General features: G+C 38.6%; 1 protein-coding gene across 1 annotated transcript; it reads right to left on the reverse strand.

The window, feature by feature from the left end:
• Positions 1–3890: 3890 nt before the first annotated feature.
• FAM78B (family with sequence similarity 78 member B) lies at positions 3891–11173 on the reverse strand. The gene is made up of 2 exons (XM_015830488.1): positions 10911–11173; positions 3891–4413 (listed from the first exon to the last, which is right to left on the reverse strand). Exons 1-2 carry the CDS (start codon positions 11171–11173, stop codon positions 3891–3893), a joined length of 786 nt encoding a protein of 261 aa, XP_015685974.1.
• Between the last annotated feature and the right edge of the window lie 5642 nt (positions 11174–16815).

Here is a 16815-nt window from a genome sequence, read left to right on the forward strand (position 1 = left end):
TCTTCACACAAAAAGAAACCATAGCCTAACATATCAAAAAAAGACAAACTAGAAACAAAATTTAAAATAAGCAAGAAAATGAGAGAACACCTATCCGACCTTGACAAGTATAAATCACCGGAACCCGACAGATTACATCCAGAGTTCTGAAGGAGCTGGCAGATGTTATCTCAGAACCATTACACCACATCTTTCATAAATCCTGGAGCACCGGGGAAGTACCTGAGGATTGGAAAAGGGCTGATGTGGTTCCCATCTTCAAGAAAGGGGGAAAATGGACCCAGGAAACTACAGACCAATCAGTTTAACATCAATACCTGGGAAGATCCTAGAAAAGATAATCAAAAAACAGATCTGTGAACAACTAGAAGCAAACAAATTTATAACTTAGTAGCCAGCACGGATTCATTAAAAACAGATCATGCCAGACCAATCTTATTTCATTCTTTGATAAAGTGACTAAACTAGTAGACCAGCGAAATGTTGTGGATGTAGTATTCTTAGATTTCAGTAAGGCATTTGATAAAGTAGACCACAATTTACTCCTTGGTAAGCTAGAAAAAGGTGGATTAGACATCACCACCAGATGGATCTGTAGCTGGGTGGCAAACCATACTCAATGAGTAGTCCTCAATGGCACCACATCCACATGGAGAGAAGTAAGGAGCAGGGTACCACAAGGTTCGGTCTTAGGCCCAGTACTCTTCAATATCTTCATCAATGACTTAGATGAGGGAATTGAAGGGGAACTCATCAAATTTGCAAATGACACCAACTGACAGGAGTAGCCAACACCCCAGAAGACAAACTCAGGATCCAAAAAGATCTTAACAAACTTGAACCATGGGCCCTATCCAACAAAATGAGTTTCAATGTGGAGAAGAGCAAAGTTTTACATTTAGGCAGGAAAATCAAAGGTACAAGTACAGATTAAGCGAGACCTGGCTCAAAAACAGTAACTGTGAGAGGGACCTTGGAGTCCTAGTGGACGATCACTTGACAATGAGCCAGCAGTGTGCAGCAGCATCCAAAAAAGCTAATACAATCCTGGGTTGTATAAACAGAAACATAGAATCAAGATCACGCAAAGTATTAATACCATTTTATAAAACCTTAGTAAGACCACACCTGGAATACTGCAACCAATTTTGCTCACCATATCACAAAAAAAATGTTGAGAGTTTGGAAAAAGTTCAGAGAAGAGCAACTAAGATGATCCAAGGCCTGGAGACTAAAACATACGAAAAAACGGCTACGGGACTTGGGTTTGGCTAGTCTAAAGAAAATAAGAAATAGAGGAGACATGATAGCAGTATTCCAGTATTTGAGGGGCTACCGCAAAGAAGAAGGGGTCACGTTATTCACCAAAGCACCAGAGGACGAGAAACAATGGTTGGAAAGTGATCAAAGAGAGAAGCAACCTGGAATTAAGGAGAAACTTCCTGACAATGAGGACAATTAACTAGTGGAACAGCTTGCCTCCAGAAATCGTGGACACTCCATCACTGGAGATTTTTAAGAAGAGACTAGACAGTCACTTGTCTGAGATGGTACAGGTTTGCTTGCTTGAGCAGGGGGCTGGACTAGAAGACCTCCAAGGTCTCTTCCAGCTCTATTCTATTCTAAATGGCAACAATGGGATCATTCTATGATATGCATTTTATAGTGAGGCAGATCAATATCAAAATGAGGTCAAAACCAATGCTAATGTAAAGAAGAAGGAATTGCATTTAAGCTTTTAAGAAGGACAGCCAAACTGTAGTCCTAATGCACTTGGAAGGTGTTCTCCCCAAAATATAGAATTTAGGATAGAATTATTGCAAAAGCAAAGTCCATTGTCAAGAAAACTGCTGAGGTTTTAAAAGAATAATCCAAATCTCTCATATCCAGTCTAGATAGATAGATAGATAGATAGATAGATAGATAGACAGATAGACAGACAGACAGACAGACAGACAGACAGACAGACAGACAGACAGACAGACAGACAGACAGACAGACAGACAGACAGATGAGAGAGATGATAGTTAAGATAGATAGTGAGGTATAAATGTTCAATATTTAGAGCATTGTACACTCAGATATGGAAAATAAAACAACCCATAAGACTCTCTTTGAGAAATCTAATCCCTATATATCTGAAGAATACTTTCCAATACTATTTGCTCATTCTTATATATTCTGCAAACATTCCTGAAATGATATTCATTTTAGGAAACTTTATCCAGTATTTCTTAGTTATACATCCCATATATGAAAATTAAATAGAAGGTAAAAACCCAAGATTTTTTCAGGGGGGAGGGACTTTAAATGTTGGAGCTTTCTATAGGACCATTTTTGCTGTTAAAGCTCTTAATATGGGATGAAAAAGCAAAGCTGGAACTATAGTTAATTATTTATTCTTTTTCTCCAAGATTCCCAGAACAATTATATAAAAAGTAGCTAAAGTATATAGAAATAAGCTAAAAGCACATCTTTGAAGATCTTATAAGCTAAAATTCATAACTACATTATTTTCTTTTTTAGATATGATCATCACATTAAATAGAGTTGGGACAAATCAATGACCCTAATAAATTTTCAAAAAAATGCAAGAGAATGTAAATACCCATTAACTTTTCATTTTCATTATTTAATCTAAAACTATGTATTTCTTCTCAAATATGAGGAGATAAAATACATAAAATATATTTAAGTTGGGAAGAAGTATCTTGGGAAGTTTCCCACTATTCAAATGGGAGCCCTTGACTAATGTCTACCCCTGCAAAATGTTATCTGGGTTTTTTTTGCTCATGTTACAAAGTAATGTTTTTGTTCCAAGGTGTTCCTTGAATGCCCCTTTCCCCCCACCCACAAGCAAAAATGTCACAGTCCAGCAGAGATTCGAGACACACTGGATTTCCAAAGTCTTCCTTTTTATCCGTATTTAGTAACAGTTGAGATCATCTTGTTTTACAATGCTGATAGAGAGCTGGATTGCACCTAACTTTCTGAACATCTGAACACTTTCCATCTCAAATGTAATTATTTCTCCCCTCTCTCCCTCCCCCCCAAAATTGAAAAAACATGCTATGTGCATCCATTAAGTTTGTATAAAAAGCAGAGTTAGAGATGATACTGTATATGAAAACAAAAGCATTTCTTAAATACTTAGGGTGTTGCCAGTTATTTACCTTGGATTTCACCTATAGCCTGGTAAAACTCTATGGCAAAGTTCCTACACTTACAATTACTTGAACACATTGAAAAACATGCAAAAAGTCTTAATTTTGTTAATCCAAATAATTAGCCCCAGAAAGAAGTTGTTTAGATGAAGGTCCTGATTTTCAAAATTCAGCACTATGGATAGTTCCTTGTGGGCAGAGCTGCTCTTTTTATACTGATGAGATTAAACTGACAGTATTTTCTTTTTGTAAACATTCTCTTCATTCCAATGAGCAGACCGATCATTTTTATTATCAATTAAAATGCATAGCTATAATGTGGTAATATGCCATCCCTTCCTGTCCTAAACCAGCAGAAATCAAGCAACATAATAGGAGTCCATAAATATCTCATAAGAACAGTCTTTATAATCACATTTAATTGGTTGGGAAGCAGCATTAGCCACAGGCACTGGAAATTATATTCATGTTCATTATATTTCAAGGTTAAGAATAGAAACCTTCTTCTTCATGAGAATGCCCCTGAAGTGTGGAATAACATTTCTTCTTCCAAAGTCCAGAAATTCAACTATTCTACAGCGGCACATAATTGGCCATTGCCACACAACACTATATTGAAGAAGCCCCCTTCACACTTGCAATAACAAAAGTCAGGTGAACCTGAAAGGTCTTCTTTGGCTCAGATATCCATTCTAGAGCAGCAAAAGTCCTCATTTAAATCATTTTCTATTTTGGTGGTATCACTACCAAAGGCAGACCTCTCTTTGGCCTCCACATGAGGACCTGGGCATCATTGGCATTGGGTTTCACTAGTGCATTTGGTGGGATGGGTTCCATTCTGCTCAAAATCTTAGGCTGCTCCTGTTGAGTTTTCCCCACCAGGCGGGCTCGCTTGCCCAAGAGCTGCATGGGATCAACTTCAATGTCTACTCTCATCCTCCATTTTATAGTCTGCAAGATTATTTTTTCCTTAGTAGTCATATTCATGGCCACTAACCATGTAGTAAAACTTTGATCCCGTTTGATCCTAGTCAATAGTGGCACATTGCTATCACTCACAGGGACAGCCCATGTCACACTAGGATAAAAATTGTCATTCATACTGACTGAAAACCTGGAAACCTTATTGGTAGGACCAATCAGGGTAACTGTTTCTGTGGTGTTCCCATACCAGGGATAGCTCACTCCATCAGAGTCACTGATGGCTTTTACACGTCCTTCTCTCAAGTCTGGAAGTTCCCAGCTTGACCTAGAAAGAGCAGAAGAGAAACATACACTAAGAAAGATTTAGCAACAGTTACTAAAAAGTCACAGCTTGCTAGTCTCTTATTCAGATTTTTTTAAGAAAAGAAAAAAGTGAGCAGAGAAAAAATTAGTACAAAGGCACTGAAGCGTTTATAATATTAAAAGTAATATACAGCCATCAAAGCTAGTATTCCTAAATATCTTAATTATTTGTGAATTGATTCAATTGCTTTTCAAAACCACACTATTTATTCTTTTTCTTTTTTTGAATTTTCTAACATGCTACTTTATTGGAAGTTTCTGGATTTAATATTATGAGGGAGGAATTTATCTCTTTATCACTGTCTTGACACTACAGGTAACATTATACTTCTCTGTTATTACACCTCTATTTTATATGTATTACTATTAGAATTTATTACTATTATAATACTGTTTTAAGGGACTGGAGGCTAAAAAATATGAAGAGCAATTGCAGGAGCTGGGTATGTCTAGTCTAGTGAAAAGAAGGACTGGGGTGACATAATAGCAGTGTTCCAATATTTGAGGGGCTGCCACAAAGAAGAGGGGTCAACCTATTTTCCAAAGCACCTGAAGACCGTACAAGCAATGGATGGAAACTAATCAAGGAGAGGACCAACCTAGTAATAAGGAGAAATTTCCTGACAGTGAGAACAATTAATCAGTCCATCACTCCACCACCAGTCCAGAAGTTATGGGTGTTCCATAATTGGAAGTTTTTAAGAAGAAATTGGAGAGCCATTTGTCTGAAATGGTATAGGGTTTCCTGCTTCAGCAGGGGGATGGACTAGAGGACCTCCAAGGTCCCCTCCAATTCTGTTCCTATCTTCTAACTATGAAAGTTCCTAAACATATACTTTTTTTTCTTAAAGGAATGGTTCCAGCTTCATAATAGTTTTGATTACTTCTTTCTGTATCTTCACCAGCTCTGCAGTACTGTATCATAGGCATTTTGATTACTTTTCTTTTCCTATTGTGTCTTTTCTAATCATCCCCACCATTCATTTGCACTTTCATAGCTACTGCACAGCTATTTATATTTTTATCAAACTACTCTTAAGAACTTTTTTTGTCAATCTCTGCTTTCTCAAACCAGACCTTTTCCTGTGACTAATGGCTAGAGAATTAGAAAAGAGTTATGGAAGATTGTTTTTATATATAACAGCTGCACCATATATGCACAAAATGGAAAGATTCTGAAATATCTACAATGGAGGAATGGTTAGTGAAGATGACAGTATTAGCAGAGAGTGCAAACTTGACTTATTTGATTAGAGAAAGAACAATAACTATATTAGTGGCTGGAAACCCCTCATGGACTTTTTGCTGAAAAAAGAAAAAAATGAACTTATGATTTATGGATTTGATGATCAAAAAGGGTTGACTATGGAAAAAAGGAAATTTTGTTGTAATCTTACAGAGCAAGGGTAAAATATAAATGTACTTGTAACTGCTGGAAGCTACATCTTCATAACTTTTCGTTTTCTTTCTTTCTCTTCTGTCTATGGAGATTCTCAGTCATCCAGGTCATGGTTGTCCCAAAGGTGCTTTTTCACAAGGCAACTGGACTCTTTTTTCTCTTTGAAGATGTTTCACTTCTCATCCAAGAAGCTTCTTCAGCTCTGACTGGATGATGGGGAATTGAAGGATTTATACTCCTTGTAGACAGCTGGTCATTTGCATTCTTTTAGAGAGTCGTTGATGCCATCTGGAGGCTTATCTGTGTTGTTAGGGTCACCTGACTGATGCAAATGGGTGTGGAGCCTTCTTGGAACTGTTGAAAAGAGTGTGTTGTAGACTGAAGATAGATGATGTCATGTCCCTCCCCCTCTGTTGAGAGAGGGCTGTTGAATTTTGACATAGATGTCATCTTTGACTCCCTCTTCCAAACTAGCAGTCCTCTGTGTCCAAAATGTGGACTTTGCTGTCTTCAAAAGAGTGGCCATTCCACACCATCCAGTCAGATCTGAAGAAGCTTCTTGGATGAGAAGCAAAACGACTTCAAAGAGAAAAAAGTAAGTACAGTTGCCTCATGAAAAAGTTCTTTCTTTCTCTATTTTTTCTTTGTATTTTTTTCACCTATTTATTACCTTTTTTGTTTTCCTTTTGTTTTTCAAAATTTGTATTTTTATTCTTTTAAAATTTATTTTAATAAAAATTATACACAAAAAAGGAAGCACTGCCTTCTCAGAGCTCATCAGCATGTGCACAAAATGTATATATTGCTCTATATACTTCATGTTATGATTTACTGTATTTACACTGAATCACTATTTTATTTTTGTTTCAGGACCTTATAACTTTATTGATGTCAACATGCATGGAGCCACAAACTGTTCATTATGGGCATTTACTAGTTTATTTAATTATCTTCATTCAAGTAGCTATATTATCATATAATCCACTCACATACTTTCTCCCCAATATTTCTAATGAACAAATAACCAACTTATTGATTCCCTTTTCCTCAGACAGACAGCTTTCCTAGCCATTGCAGGAGAGCTGAAATAGTAAAAAGGAATCTAGTAGCATATCATCAGTGCATGAAGCAAGCAGCAGCTTACAAAACCTTAAGCCTTCCAACTAAGAAGTTGGAAAAGAAACTAATGCCTTCTGATTTTTGCCTCCTTCCTTGAAACTTTCAATCTCCCTGACAGATGGGGACTGGTGTTGGGATACCACTGTTGCACCCTTTTGTACCCTTTTATACCTTGTGCACAAGCCTGTGTCAAGTATCTACTATGGGCTGTTCTACTACTCTTCTGATTGCCAGAACTTATTACATTAAGCACATCCACATAAATTTTGAGTAACCAAGGTATTTGCACCAAGCATAGTCTCTGCTGCTTCCCATCTTACTTCTTGAATAAGTTTATTTGGAAAGTTATGAAAGTTCAAGCTGCAAGGTTTTCTAGTCTAGTTGATTAAGTCTCACAGATAGTCTTCTATTGATTTTGTGTATGTTTTCAGTTGTCACATCATCTGCTCATGCCTATGAAGTTAGGCACTCTCATAAGCTGGTTTATTTTCATAGCCAGCTTCCCTCAATTTCTGTTCAAACAATAAGACTATGAATTAAGTAAACAACCATAATAGATTATATCAAAGAGCTTTTTAGATATACGGACCTAATGGGGTATAAGTTTGAACAGAGAGTAAATCATGGGTGGAGATTACAAAGAATGGTGATAAACTGCAGCACCTATAGAATTGTTTTTGAAGCAACAACTTGGAATGAGCAGAAGCAATGCTTGTTAGCCAGAACTTCTATTATCTCTGCCACTGCTTCAGTTCCTCCACAGCTTCTTATTGTTCTCTGTCCTGTCCTCTGCTTATGATCCTAAACAGCCCCTAGCAAGAAACTACCCTTGGAAACTCTGGGACTTAAGTTGTTATTCTGCTCAAGTTCAGCCAGAACTTTAATTCAATGTATTAGGCTTCTTTGGAAAAGAGACCTCTAATCTCAATAAACTATGCATATCCAACTGTGCCTTGCCAGTCTCCTCTATCACTTCCCTTTGTTGGTGGTTCAGAAATTATGAAGATGTGGGGGGAATGTAATGATCTGAGCCTTTTGCTCCAGTCCAACATTATATCTTGTAGTCTTAGCAGCTTCACTTATCCTTGGCAATGCCTGGTAAAAAGGTAACAAAAAACCTTAGGAAACAAGAGAACGTTAGCACTATTTCTTAATTTGTGATCTAAATGTGCTGCTCTGCGAGATTGCCTACTGAGAAGGCATTTAGCATTTTCTGGAGGAAGAGCAGTATTTTGAGGAAGTGCTGGGACTTTAAAATTGGAATATGCCTATTTGAGGGTTTAGGTGTCTTTCATACCTGAAAATGGCAGCAATCCAGCAATCAAGTTAAGAGAGGGCATTCAGTACCAGCCCCACCTCTGTGAAACAATACATCAAATCTAAGACAAGCATGTCCTTTAAGAATCTTTCTACATGCCTCTCTGTATACCAAAATGTTGTTAGCTTCTGTTGTGCAACTGACTGGCTTCTATCTTAGCTGTGGAGCAGGAGGAATGCTGTGGAAACACTTCAGAGGTATTAATTCCTGAGTCACAGGGTAGGTGACTTCCCATTTGCAAGATCTTCTGCTTCATCCTGCCTCCAGCTGGCTAACTTTCCTGCTGCTGAAAACAAGATGCCAGATACCTTGTCATTATTTCACTGGGCTTATATTGGATATATATCTGCTTTTTCTTTCTCCTCACCAGAAAAAACAAAGATATGGGTAAGGGCAGAGTAGTGGAGGGAGGAAGTCCTGGTAGGTTAATATATAAAGTGAGGATTGTAAGAGAAAGAATATTCATTGGCAGTTCAAAAATATTTCTGATGGTTTGGGGGTGAAATTGTTATCTCTGTCAAAATGCTTTAAGTCAGTAATACTAAGGACTCAAATAGCACAAGAGGAATTTTATGTGGCAACTGGGGAATACAATACATAGACGCTTTGAATTAGCGCAAGTATGAGAGAAGGACATACAGGATGAAGCACAGCAATGTGTAAAACTACATTAGAAGGTGCCCTGAAGTTTGTTTTTTTGCATCCACCAGGAAAAAAACCCTTCACTTTGATGATCAAAACCAAGAAGTAATCTTATCTATCCATCATATCCGTATCTTTGAAAGAGCAGACACATTGATAATTGTGAAAAACTGGAGACAAATGAGTTCTTTAATTCTAACAATGAAATACCAAAAATTATGCTGGTATTTGCTTATAAATTTCATAATCTTTTACAGGATATCAATGAAAGCCAGGCAGAGAAATCATTAAGAAAAAAATACCATTAGGAAGCATGATGGTCAGTTCAGAAGGCAATTTAATATAAAATTTAAAAGCCATAAAAAGCCTTGGTTACATTTTGGAACAAAGTTTTCGCTGATAGTTGATTCCCAAAGTAACAACAAATACGTTTTTTTCTGAGAAAAACTATGGTTAATTCTTCTACAAGGCCTATCAGACTAACTCAGTCTTTACTATCACAAGGACGAAGATAATTTCATTTTATATTTTGTGGAATCAGAGAAAATATATCTTTATATATATTTCTCTCCTGTTGATGTGCTCTAGTATTTGCATAAATTGATAGAGTTTGGTGATTATTAGAGTGGATGTTAAAATAATTTTAGCATATCACTGATATACATATACCAATATCCATAAATGTATCTTAATATCAAGGCTAAATGGATTTTTGACAGAAATATATGTTACTGAATTCCTAGACAGATGTTAAGATGCATATATATATAACATCAGCAATTAACAAGCTTGCTGTAAAGCTGACTGAATCATTGACAGGAATTCTTGATAAAGCTCATCTCAGTAACATTGTTTTTACAGAGATATCTTAAGAAGCTCTGAAATAAAGTGGCATTGAAATGTCAATTATTATTGTCAAGAACAGAAAAGGTTCTGAGTGCATGGGGGAATATTGTATAGTTGCCTCAAAAATTCAAGCAACCTAAATACACAAAAATCAAATCCAGGGCAAGATTAAATGATGTATTCATTGCCATTTTCATACTTTCAAGGGTAAGTTGGTAATTTTGGCAATGAAAGCATTCTGTCCAAGATTCATTCTTTGGGGAAGGAGAAATGAAGGCCAATGCCATGATGATATAGTGGATGTTAAAATCTGCTTGACTACTTTAAATTGGTACCACTATGGAGCCATGTTCCTGTTGCTATAGATGCTGAAACATCAAAGAGAGCAAAATATTAACATAACTAAACAACAATGGGCCAATCCACTTTTTCATGAATTTTCCCTACTGCATTTCTATTTATTTAGTTGAAGTACCAAGGGAGCTCTAGACTGAAGAAGCATTTCTATGGTTTGAATGATTTTATTCATGGATCAATTGTGCCTTGTATTATTTGGCATATAAAACATAAGGAAAAATACAGAGAGCAACTTTCTGTAATTTCATTCACTCCCTCAACAAGTGGCAGTGAAGAAAGCTTACTGAAGATGGTGCATAGAAAGTGTGCCCTGCTATTTAATGCACAAACCCCAGTGAGGGCTGAAGCTGTGACTGGTAGGCAGTGCAATGCCTAGGAGAATGTCTCCTCCACCACACCTATTAGGCAAAAGGCAGCCAAGGGCACTGGTGCCCAAAGGAAGTTTGTCATCTGCCACATAAAGAAGAGTCTTCCCTCTAACTGAAGGGGGGGGAGAGCAGCCATATTTGCCGGAGGGCACAAGTACTACTTGCGCAGGCAGAAGTCCACAGATGTCCTTTGCGAGGAGACCAACTGCCTAGATAAAGGGCATCTGCTATCGCCAAGTCTTTGCTCTCACCCGCGGGACCGCCTCTTTTTGGTGGCGAATCGGTTACTATGGATACAAAATGATACCCTCTGAACGACTCTGGTCGTTGGGGGCGGACTGGCAACCGTAGTGAAGGCGTCGCCCTTTGCTCGCTCCCGTGGCTGCTCTGTTCCCCCACGCTCCACTTACATGCCCAGGTTGCTGTAGGTGTTGTAGAATTCCATGTGGTTGCAGGCCTGGATCCAACCCACCACCCAGGTGTGACGGCGCGAGATAGGCGGCATGAGGACGCGAGCGGCGGCGCGGAAATAGGGCGTTCGGTAGCGCAGCACGATGGGCGATGTCTCCTCGATGGCGGTGGCTCCCGGCTCAATGGAGGCCGATACGTCGTATACCACGATGTTCCCTCTGCGCACCCGCGCCTTGCACGCCACGCTCTGCAAGCAGCCCATAGCCAGGCGGGACCTGCCCCCTAGCCTCCCCAGCCGGGGCCCCGCATCCGGCCGACCTCAGGATCAGCCAGCACCCGAGCACCCCTCCTGCTCAGGATCATTTCAGCATCCGGAGGCTAGCACACATCAAGTCCCGGTGCGAGGCTTCAATGCAAAGCGCGCCTGGCTGTCGGAGGATTCTACCTGTTCCTAGGCCGGGGTCGCGTGGCTCCCCCGAGTTGCACTCTCCCACCTTCCTCTAAGCTCCTATATGAGCAGTGCAGGCTGGGGCAGCGCCGGGGGAATTGCGGGCCCGCGCGCGTGCCTGGAAGGGAAGGGGCTGGCTCACCCACCAAGTCCTTAGCACCAGGGTGGGTCCGAGGACACGTGCCGGGGAGAGAATGACGTGAAGGGCAGGCGAAAAAAAGGGGTCTCCGCGGCAAACGTAACGTAGCCGACAGGATTGTTAAAATCTTATTTTGCGTCGCGGCAGTGGCGTGTTTTGCACGTCTAGCGCATTAACGAATTAGCGAGAAGCATTTTTTTTTTCTTTACGAAGGGTACACTGTTTTTTTTGCAGATATTGAATTTAAAGCGTGCAAATTTAAATTAGGACTCAGGGTTAATCCTAAAGTGCCTCCATCGTGCCTGAAAAATGGCCAGAAGGGTTGATGCTTTTTTATTCCATGGATTCTGGTTTTCCTAGGCAATTTGCCAGCGGTTAATCAGTGCTTTCTCTCAGCATATTCTTCAGGAACAATTAACGTCAAATTCAGGGTACATTTCAAAATTTCTCGACTCCTCCCTTGGACATGATGATGATATTAACAGGGCCACCTGTCCTTTTCCCAGTACTTTTCTTGTATGAACACTTACAATTACCACCAGATTCCCCAGCCATAGACACTTGGTATCAAGAGTAAGAAAATACTTCTACCTATAGAAAAGACAGAAATAGCAATGTTGGTTATAAGAAGGGGAAAAAATTCATATTATGACAACATGAATACAGCCACCTAGGTTTTAACAAACTCTTCCTAAGGCAATATGATTGAGGGGTCCTTAGTGCTCTCTGAGCTTGGTTGTTTTCATATAGACATTTCATTACCAAACTAATATTATCAGTGCAGGAAAACAACCAAACTCAGAGAGCACCAAAGACCCCTCAATCATATTGCCTTAGGAAGAGTTTGTTAAAACCTAGGTGGCTGTATTCATGTTGTCATAATATGAATTTTTTTCCTTATAACCAACACGGCCTACAAATATTCTCTTCTATCAATAACATATTTTTTAAAAAATTAAGTAAAGAAAGGAAGAAGGATGATAGGGTTCAGGATGGACCCTTTTTGATTAATGGTTTCAGTAACTGAGTCTTTTTGACTAATGTTTCTAGTTCTTGGATAAAGAATGAAAGCTATGTAATGAATAATAAGAGAATTGGTTCAAACCTATTATGGACACTGGCTTGGTCATTATACCTCATTATGATGTAAAAACAACACCTCCTGAATATGAAGATTAGCATTAACAAGATCATATCAAGAATGCTAAGGAATCTTACATGCTACATATTGAAGTTACTGGGCATGTGTGCTACATTAGAGATGTGTCAAATGAAGTTAAGCAGTGAAAGAACTAATTTCAAACCCAATATTTTTGAATTGTAAATAAAGTAATTCTCCATCTTTTTATGCTGCTCCTCTCCTCTCTTGGGTGAGGTTCCTCTCTGTACTTATGAACATAAATAAAGAGATTTTAATCTAACTTTCTGGCTTGGGTTCTGTTTTGGCAAGGCACACGAGGTTAATAGATCTGCTGATGCTTATAGCTAACAGGCAGGGATAAGCATTCTTGTATCTCAGACTTTACTAAGCACAGGGTTAGAAGAATATAAAGCACAGAGCCAAAAGTCTAGCTAGTCCAACATTTCTTTCCCACACTGGCTACTCAATTCCTCTGAGAGCAATGGATAACATGAATACTATGGCACTTTTCTATTCTTGTTCCTCACCAACTGATAGCAATAACAATAGCACTTAGACTTCACAGTGCTTAGTTTATAGCCTACTCTAAGCATTTTACAGAATCAGCGTATTGCCCCCAACAATCTTGGTCCTCATTTTACTAACCTCGGAAGGATGGAAGGCTGAGTCAACCTTGAGCCAATCAGGATTGAAGGAATCAAACTCCTGGCAATGTGAGCAGAATTAGCCTGCAATAGTGTATTCTAAACACTGCGCCACCATGGCTCTTATTGTGCCAGAAAGGCTCTTATCATAATAGAGAACATGCTCAAGCAGGAGACCCTATACCATTTCAGACAAGTGGCTGTCCAGTCTCTTCATAAAAGCCTCCAGGAATGGAGCACCCATAACTTCTGAAGGCAAGCCATTCCTCTGGTTAATTATTCTCACCGTTAGGAAATTTCTCCTTAGGTTGCTTTTCTCTTTGATTAGTTTCCATCCATAGTTTCTTGTCTTGGCTTCTGGTGCTTTGAAAAATAAGTTGACCCCCCTCTTCTTTCAAACAAACAAATTTTATTGGTTTTTCAATTTTTACATCAGAGTGCTCAGGAAAACACCGTGGTGAAGGGGAAATCAATCATCCAAAAACAAAGTCATACATATATAACTGAAGTTAGTACATTAAAGGTTTCCCTCTCTATTTCCCTCACATGATATAACGAATTTAGTTTAATCTATTTCTTCATAAAATTCAATCAGTCCAAACAATCATCATCCTGCTTTAAGCTTCACTAATTTTGATTAACATATTCAAATTCATCTTAAGTAAACATATTAATTAGACTTCGGGTATCCCTTCTACAACATACATAGTATTCCAACAATAACATTCTAGTATTTTCACATATATTCCATTTCTTAATTTAATAGATCATTAGTTAATACCCTTTCTTCTCTTATCGTAAATCTCTCTAGTTCTTCTTCTATTACAAAGTAATTTTCTATATAAACAGAATAAAAAATAAAGAAACATTTCAGCCCATTAAATAAAATTTAAATCTCAACCAAAATAGTTATCATGTCTAAGACAAACATATCATTACACAAATTATCATCTTACTAATTTTACATACTCAGTTAATTGTCAAATCAGTCCGGATCTCTAAAGCCTTTTTGACCCAATAAGTGAGAGTTTAAATCACATTTTTAAATCTAACTCTGGCTTTTTTTCTGTGCCAAGCTGGTGTCCATGATGCCGCATCTATGTCATCAAATCTCCATATTTGAGTACTGGTATTTATCAACAAATCGTTCTGGTCAAAGTTCTCCTCCCCATCTTCCAATATCATGTAGGTAATATAGTCAATTTTGTTCCATATTATGATTACAGTTTGATTGTCCAAGTTGTCATAACTTTCAATAGATTGCATCTGGAAATCAGTTCCTGTTGGTTTTAAAAGTAAGACTGTTTCAGTTGAAGTCATTCTTTGATCTTCAGAGTTCTCCATAGTTTGTACATAAACTTGTGAGATATCCTCTTCTGTAGTAATTAGTTGACTTGTAGAGTGATCAATTAAAGTCTCAGTCTGGGATTTTGGGTCCAAAGTTTTTCTAAAATTCAATTGGTCAGTAGGTTCTTTTTCCATCTCATTAAATTGTGTACACTGTTGCATATAGGCTTCTTCTTGGCCTATAGGTTGATCTTTTAAAATTTGAGGCTCAGCTTGTGGTTCTACAAAATGATCTTTAATTTTTCTCCATGATTTCATATACTCTGTAGCTTCCAATATTTTTTCCAGTATAAGCTCATAATCAAGCTGTGGGTAAGATTCTTCCATTTCCATAGTAAAATAGTCTTTTAGTCTTTTAGTAAAAGCTATATTTATTAAAAGTCAATAAACATCCGCCTTCACAGTTTCTAGATCACAAAGTCAACCCACAGCTATTTCCAAGCCTTTATCTTCTTTTATTATTATTTGAAGATCAAATCCATCTTCAAACACCTAAAAACATTACAATTGCAGTAACACCTTTCGCCACAAGATGTCCTCAGTGAGCTTAGAAACTTTTTTCTTTCCAAGTTAAAAGCTTTTACCTCATTTTGAGAGCGAGAAAGAAAGAGGCAGGAAGAAGCAAGTATCTCCGATATAGTAGATAGAATAATGCTCTATAATACAAGTTTTTCCAGGGGTCCCAAGTATCCAAAAAATTAAAAGTCCAATAAATGTTGTTCTATAGTTTTATTCAAAGTATTTTTTTCCCAAATAGATGAACACTGCTTTCTTAGGGCAGGGAAGTCATCCAAAGGCTCTTTGCAGAAAAAATAGTTGGGGATAAGGAAAAAAGTCTCACCCAGATTTCTCCACGGTGGTTTCTTCATGCTTAGCTGTTTTTTTTTACTTCGGCTGGTGCAGCTAGATGATCGGCCATATTGCAGGACGATTTTTGCTCCGTCGGCCCTAAGGAGTCAGCTGGAGCCGCGGGAGAAGCTGCTGCCTTCCTGCAGTCACCAGCAAGCCTCCTCCTTGGTGGTCGCCCCTCCAGGGCGACTTTCAACCCTCTTCGGGGTCTACCGGCGAAGGAAAATCGACCGGTGAAGAGACAAGTCTTTTCACACGACTGCAGTCACCGCAAACCGGAACCGGAAGTCTTGACCCCCTCTTCTTTATGGCAGCCCCTCAAATGTTGAAACACTGCTATCATGTTACCTCTAGTCCTTCTTTTCTCTAGACTAGCTATATCCAATTCCTGCAACTGTTCTTCATATGTTTTAATCTCCAGGCCCCTAAAGATCTTCATTGTTCTTCTCTGCACTCTTTCCAAAATCTCAGTATCTTTTTTATAATGTAATCAAAACTGGATGTAGTATTCTGGATGTGGTCTAAAGTTTTATAAAGCGGTACTAATACTTCATGTGAGCTTGACTCTATCCTTCCGTTAATGCAACCAAGGATTGCATTGGTGTCAACCTCCAATTGAAAAGCCCATCCAAAGCAAAACACCAGAGCCATTGTGTTCTCTAATGTATACTTTATTGAGCAGATACAAACCGGCAAGGTTAAAGAAAAGCTATTTCTGAGGAAATGGCGGGAAGTGGTTAATTAAAAGGATGGAACTTTCCCTCCACTCTCTGACAGATTCAGGTCACGTATCATTCAGTAATTATTATGAGAAGAAACTTTAGTTCACCAAAACAACTCTTCAACAGCTGCAGCTCTCACACTGATAAGGACACCTGTGGATTCAAATTTCTCCCCTCTCTCCCTCCCACACTGTGGGCAAGTTAGAAGCATGTAGCAGTCCTAAATACCGTAGGGTTCGTAGCTTAACAGGTCACCTCCCCAGGAAGGAAAGGGAACCTGGAAAACAAAATGAATTCCTTGCGCCAGTCCCCGTATACTACGTCCACATACTACTAATTTGGTCACTTTATTGAAGAATGAAATAAGATTGGTTTGGCATGATCTGTTTTTAACAAACCCGTGCTGGCTACTAGTTATGCATTTGTTTGCTTCTAGTTGTTCACAGATCTGTTTTTTGATTATCTTTTCTAGGATCTTCCTAGGTATTGATGTTAAACTGATTGGTCTGTAGTTTCCTGGGTCTGTTTTCCCCCCCTTTCTTGAAGATGGGAACCACATCAGCCTTTTTCCAATCCTCAGGTACTTCCCCAGTGTTCCAAGATTTATGAAAGAT

Source organism: Protobothrops mucrosquamatus, unplaced genomic scaffold, assembly GCF_001527695.2.
Source record: "Protobothrops mucrosquamatus isolate PMUCROS unplaced genomic scaffold, P.Mucros_1.0 scaffold_243, whole genome shotgun sequence".
In the NCBI taxonomy this organism is placed as follows: domain Eukaryota; kingdom Metazoa; phylum Chordata; class Lepidosauria; order Squamata; family Viperidae; genus Protobothrops; species Protobothrops mucrosquamatus.

Coding starts and splice junctions, on each gene's coding strand:
- FAM78B (XM_015830488.1), bottom strand. CDS start 11,173: ATGGGCTGCTTGCAGAGCGTGGCGTGCAAGGCGCGGGTGCGCAGAGGG. Junction 4,414..10,910: donor ACCTACAGCAACCTGGGCAT/GTAAGTGGAGCG, acceptor TGCTCTTTCTAG/GTCAAGCTGGGAACTTCCAG.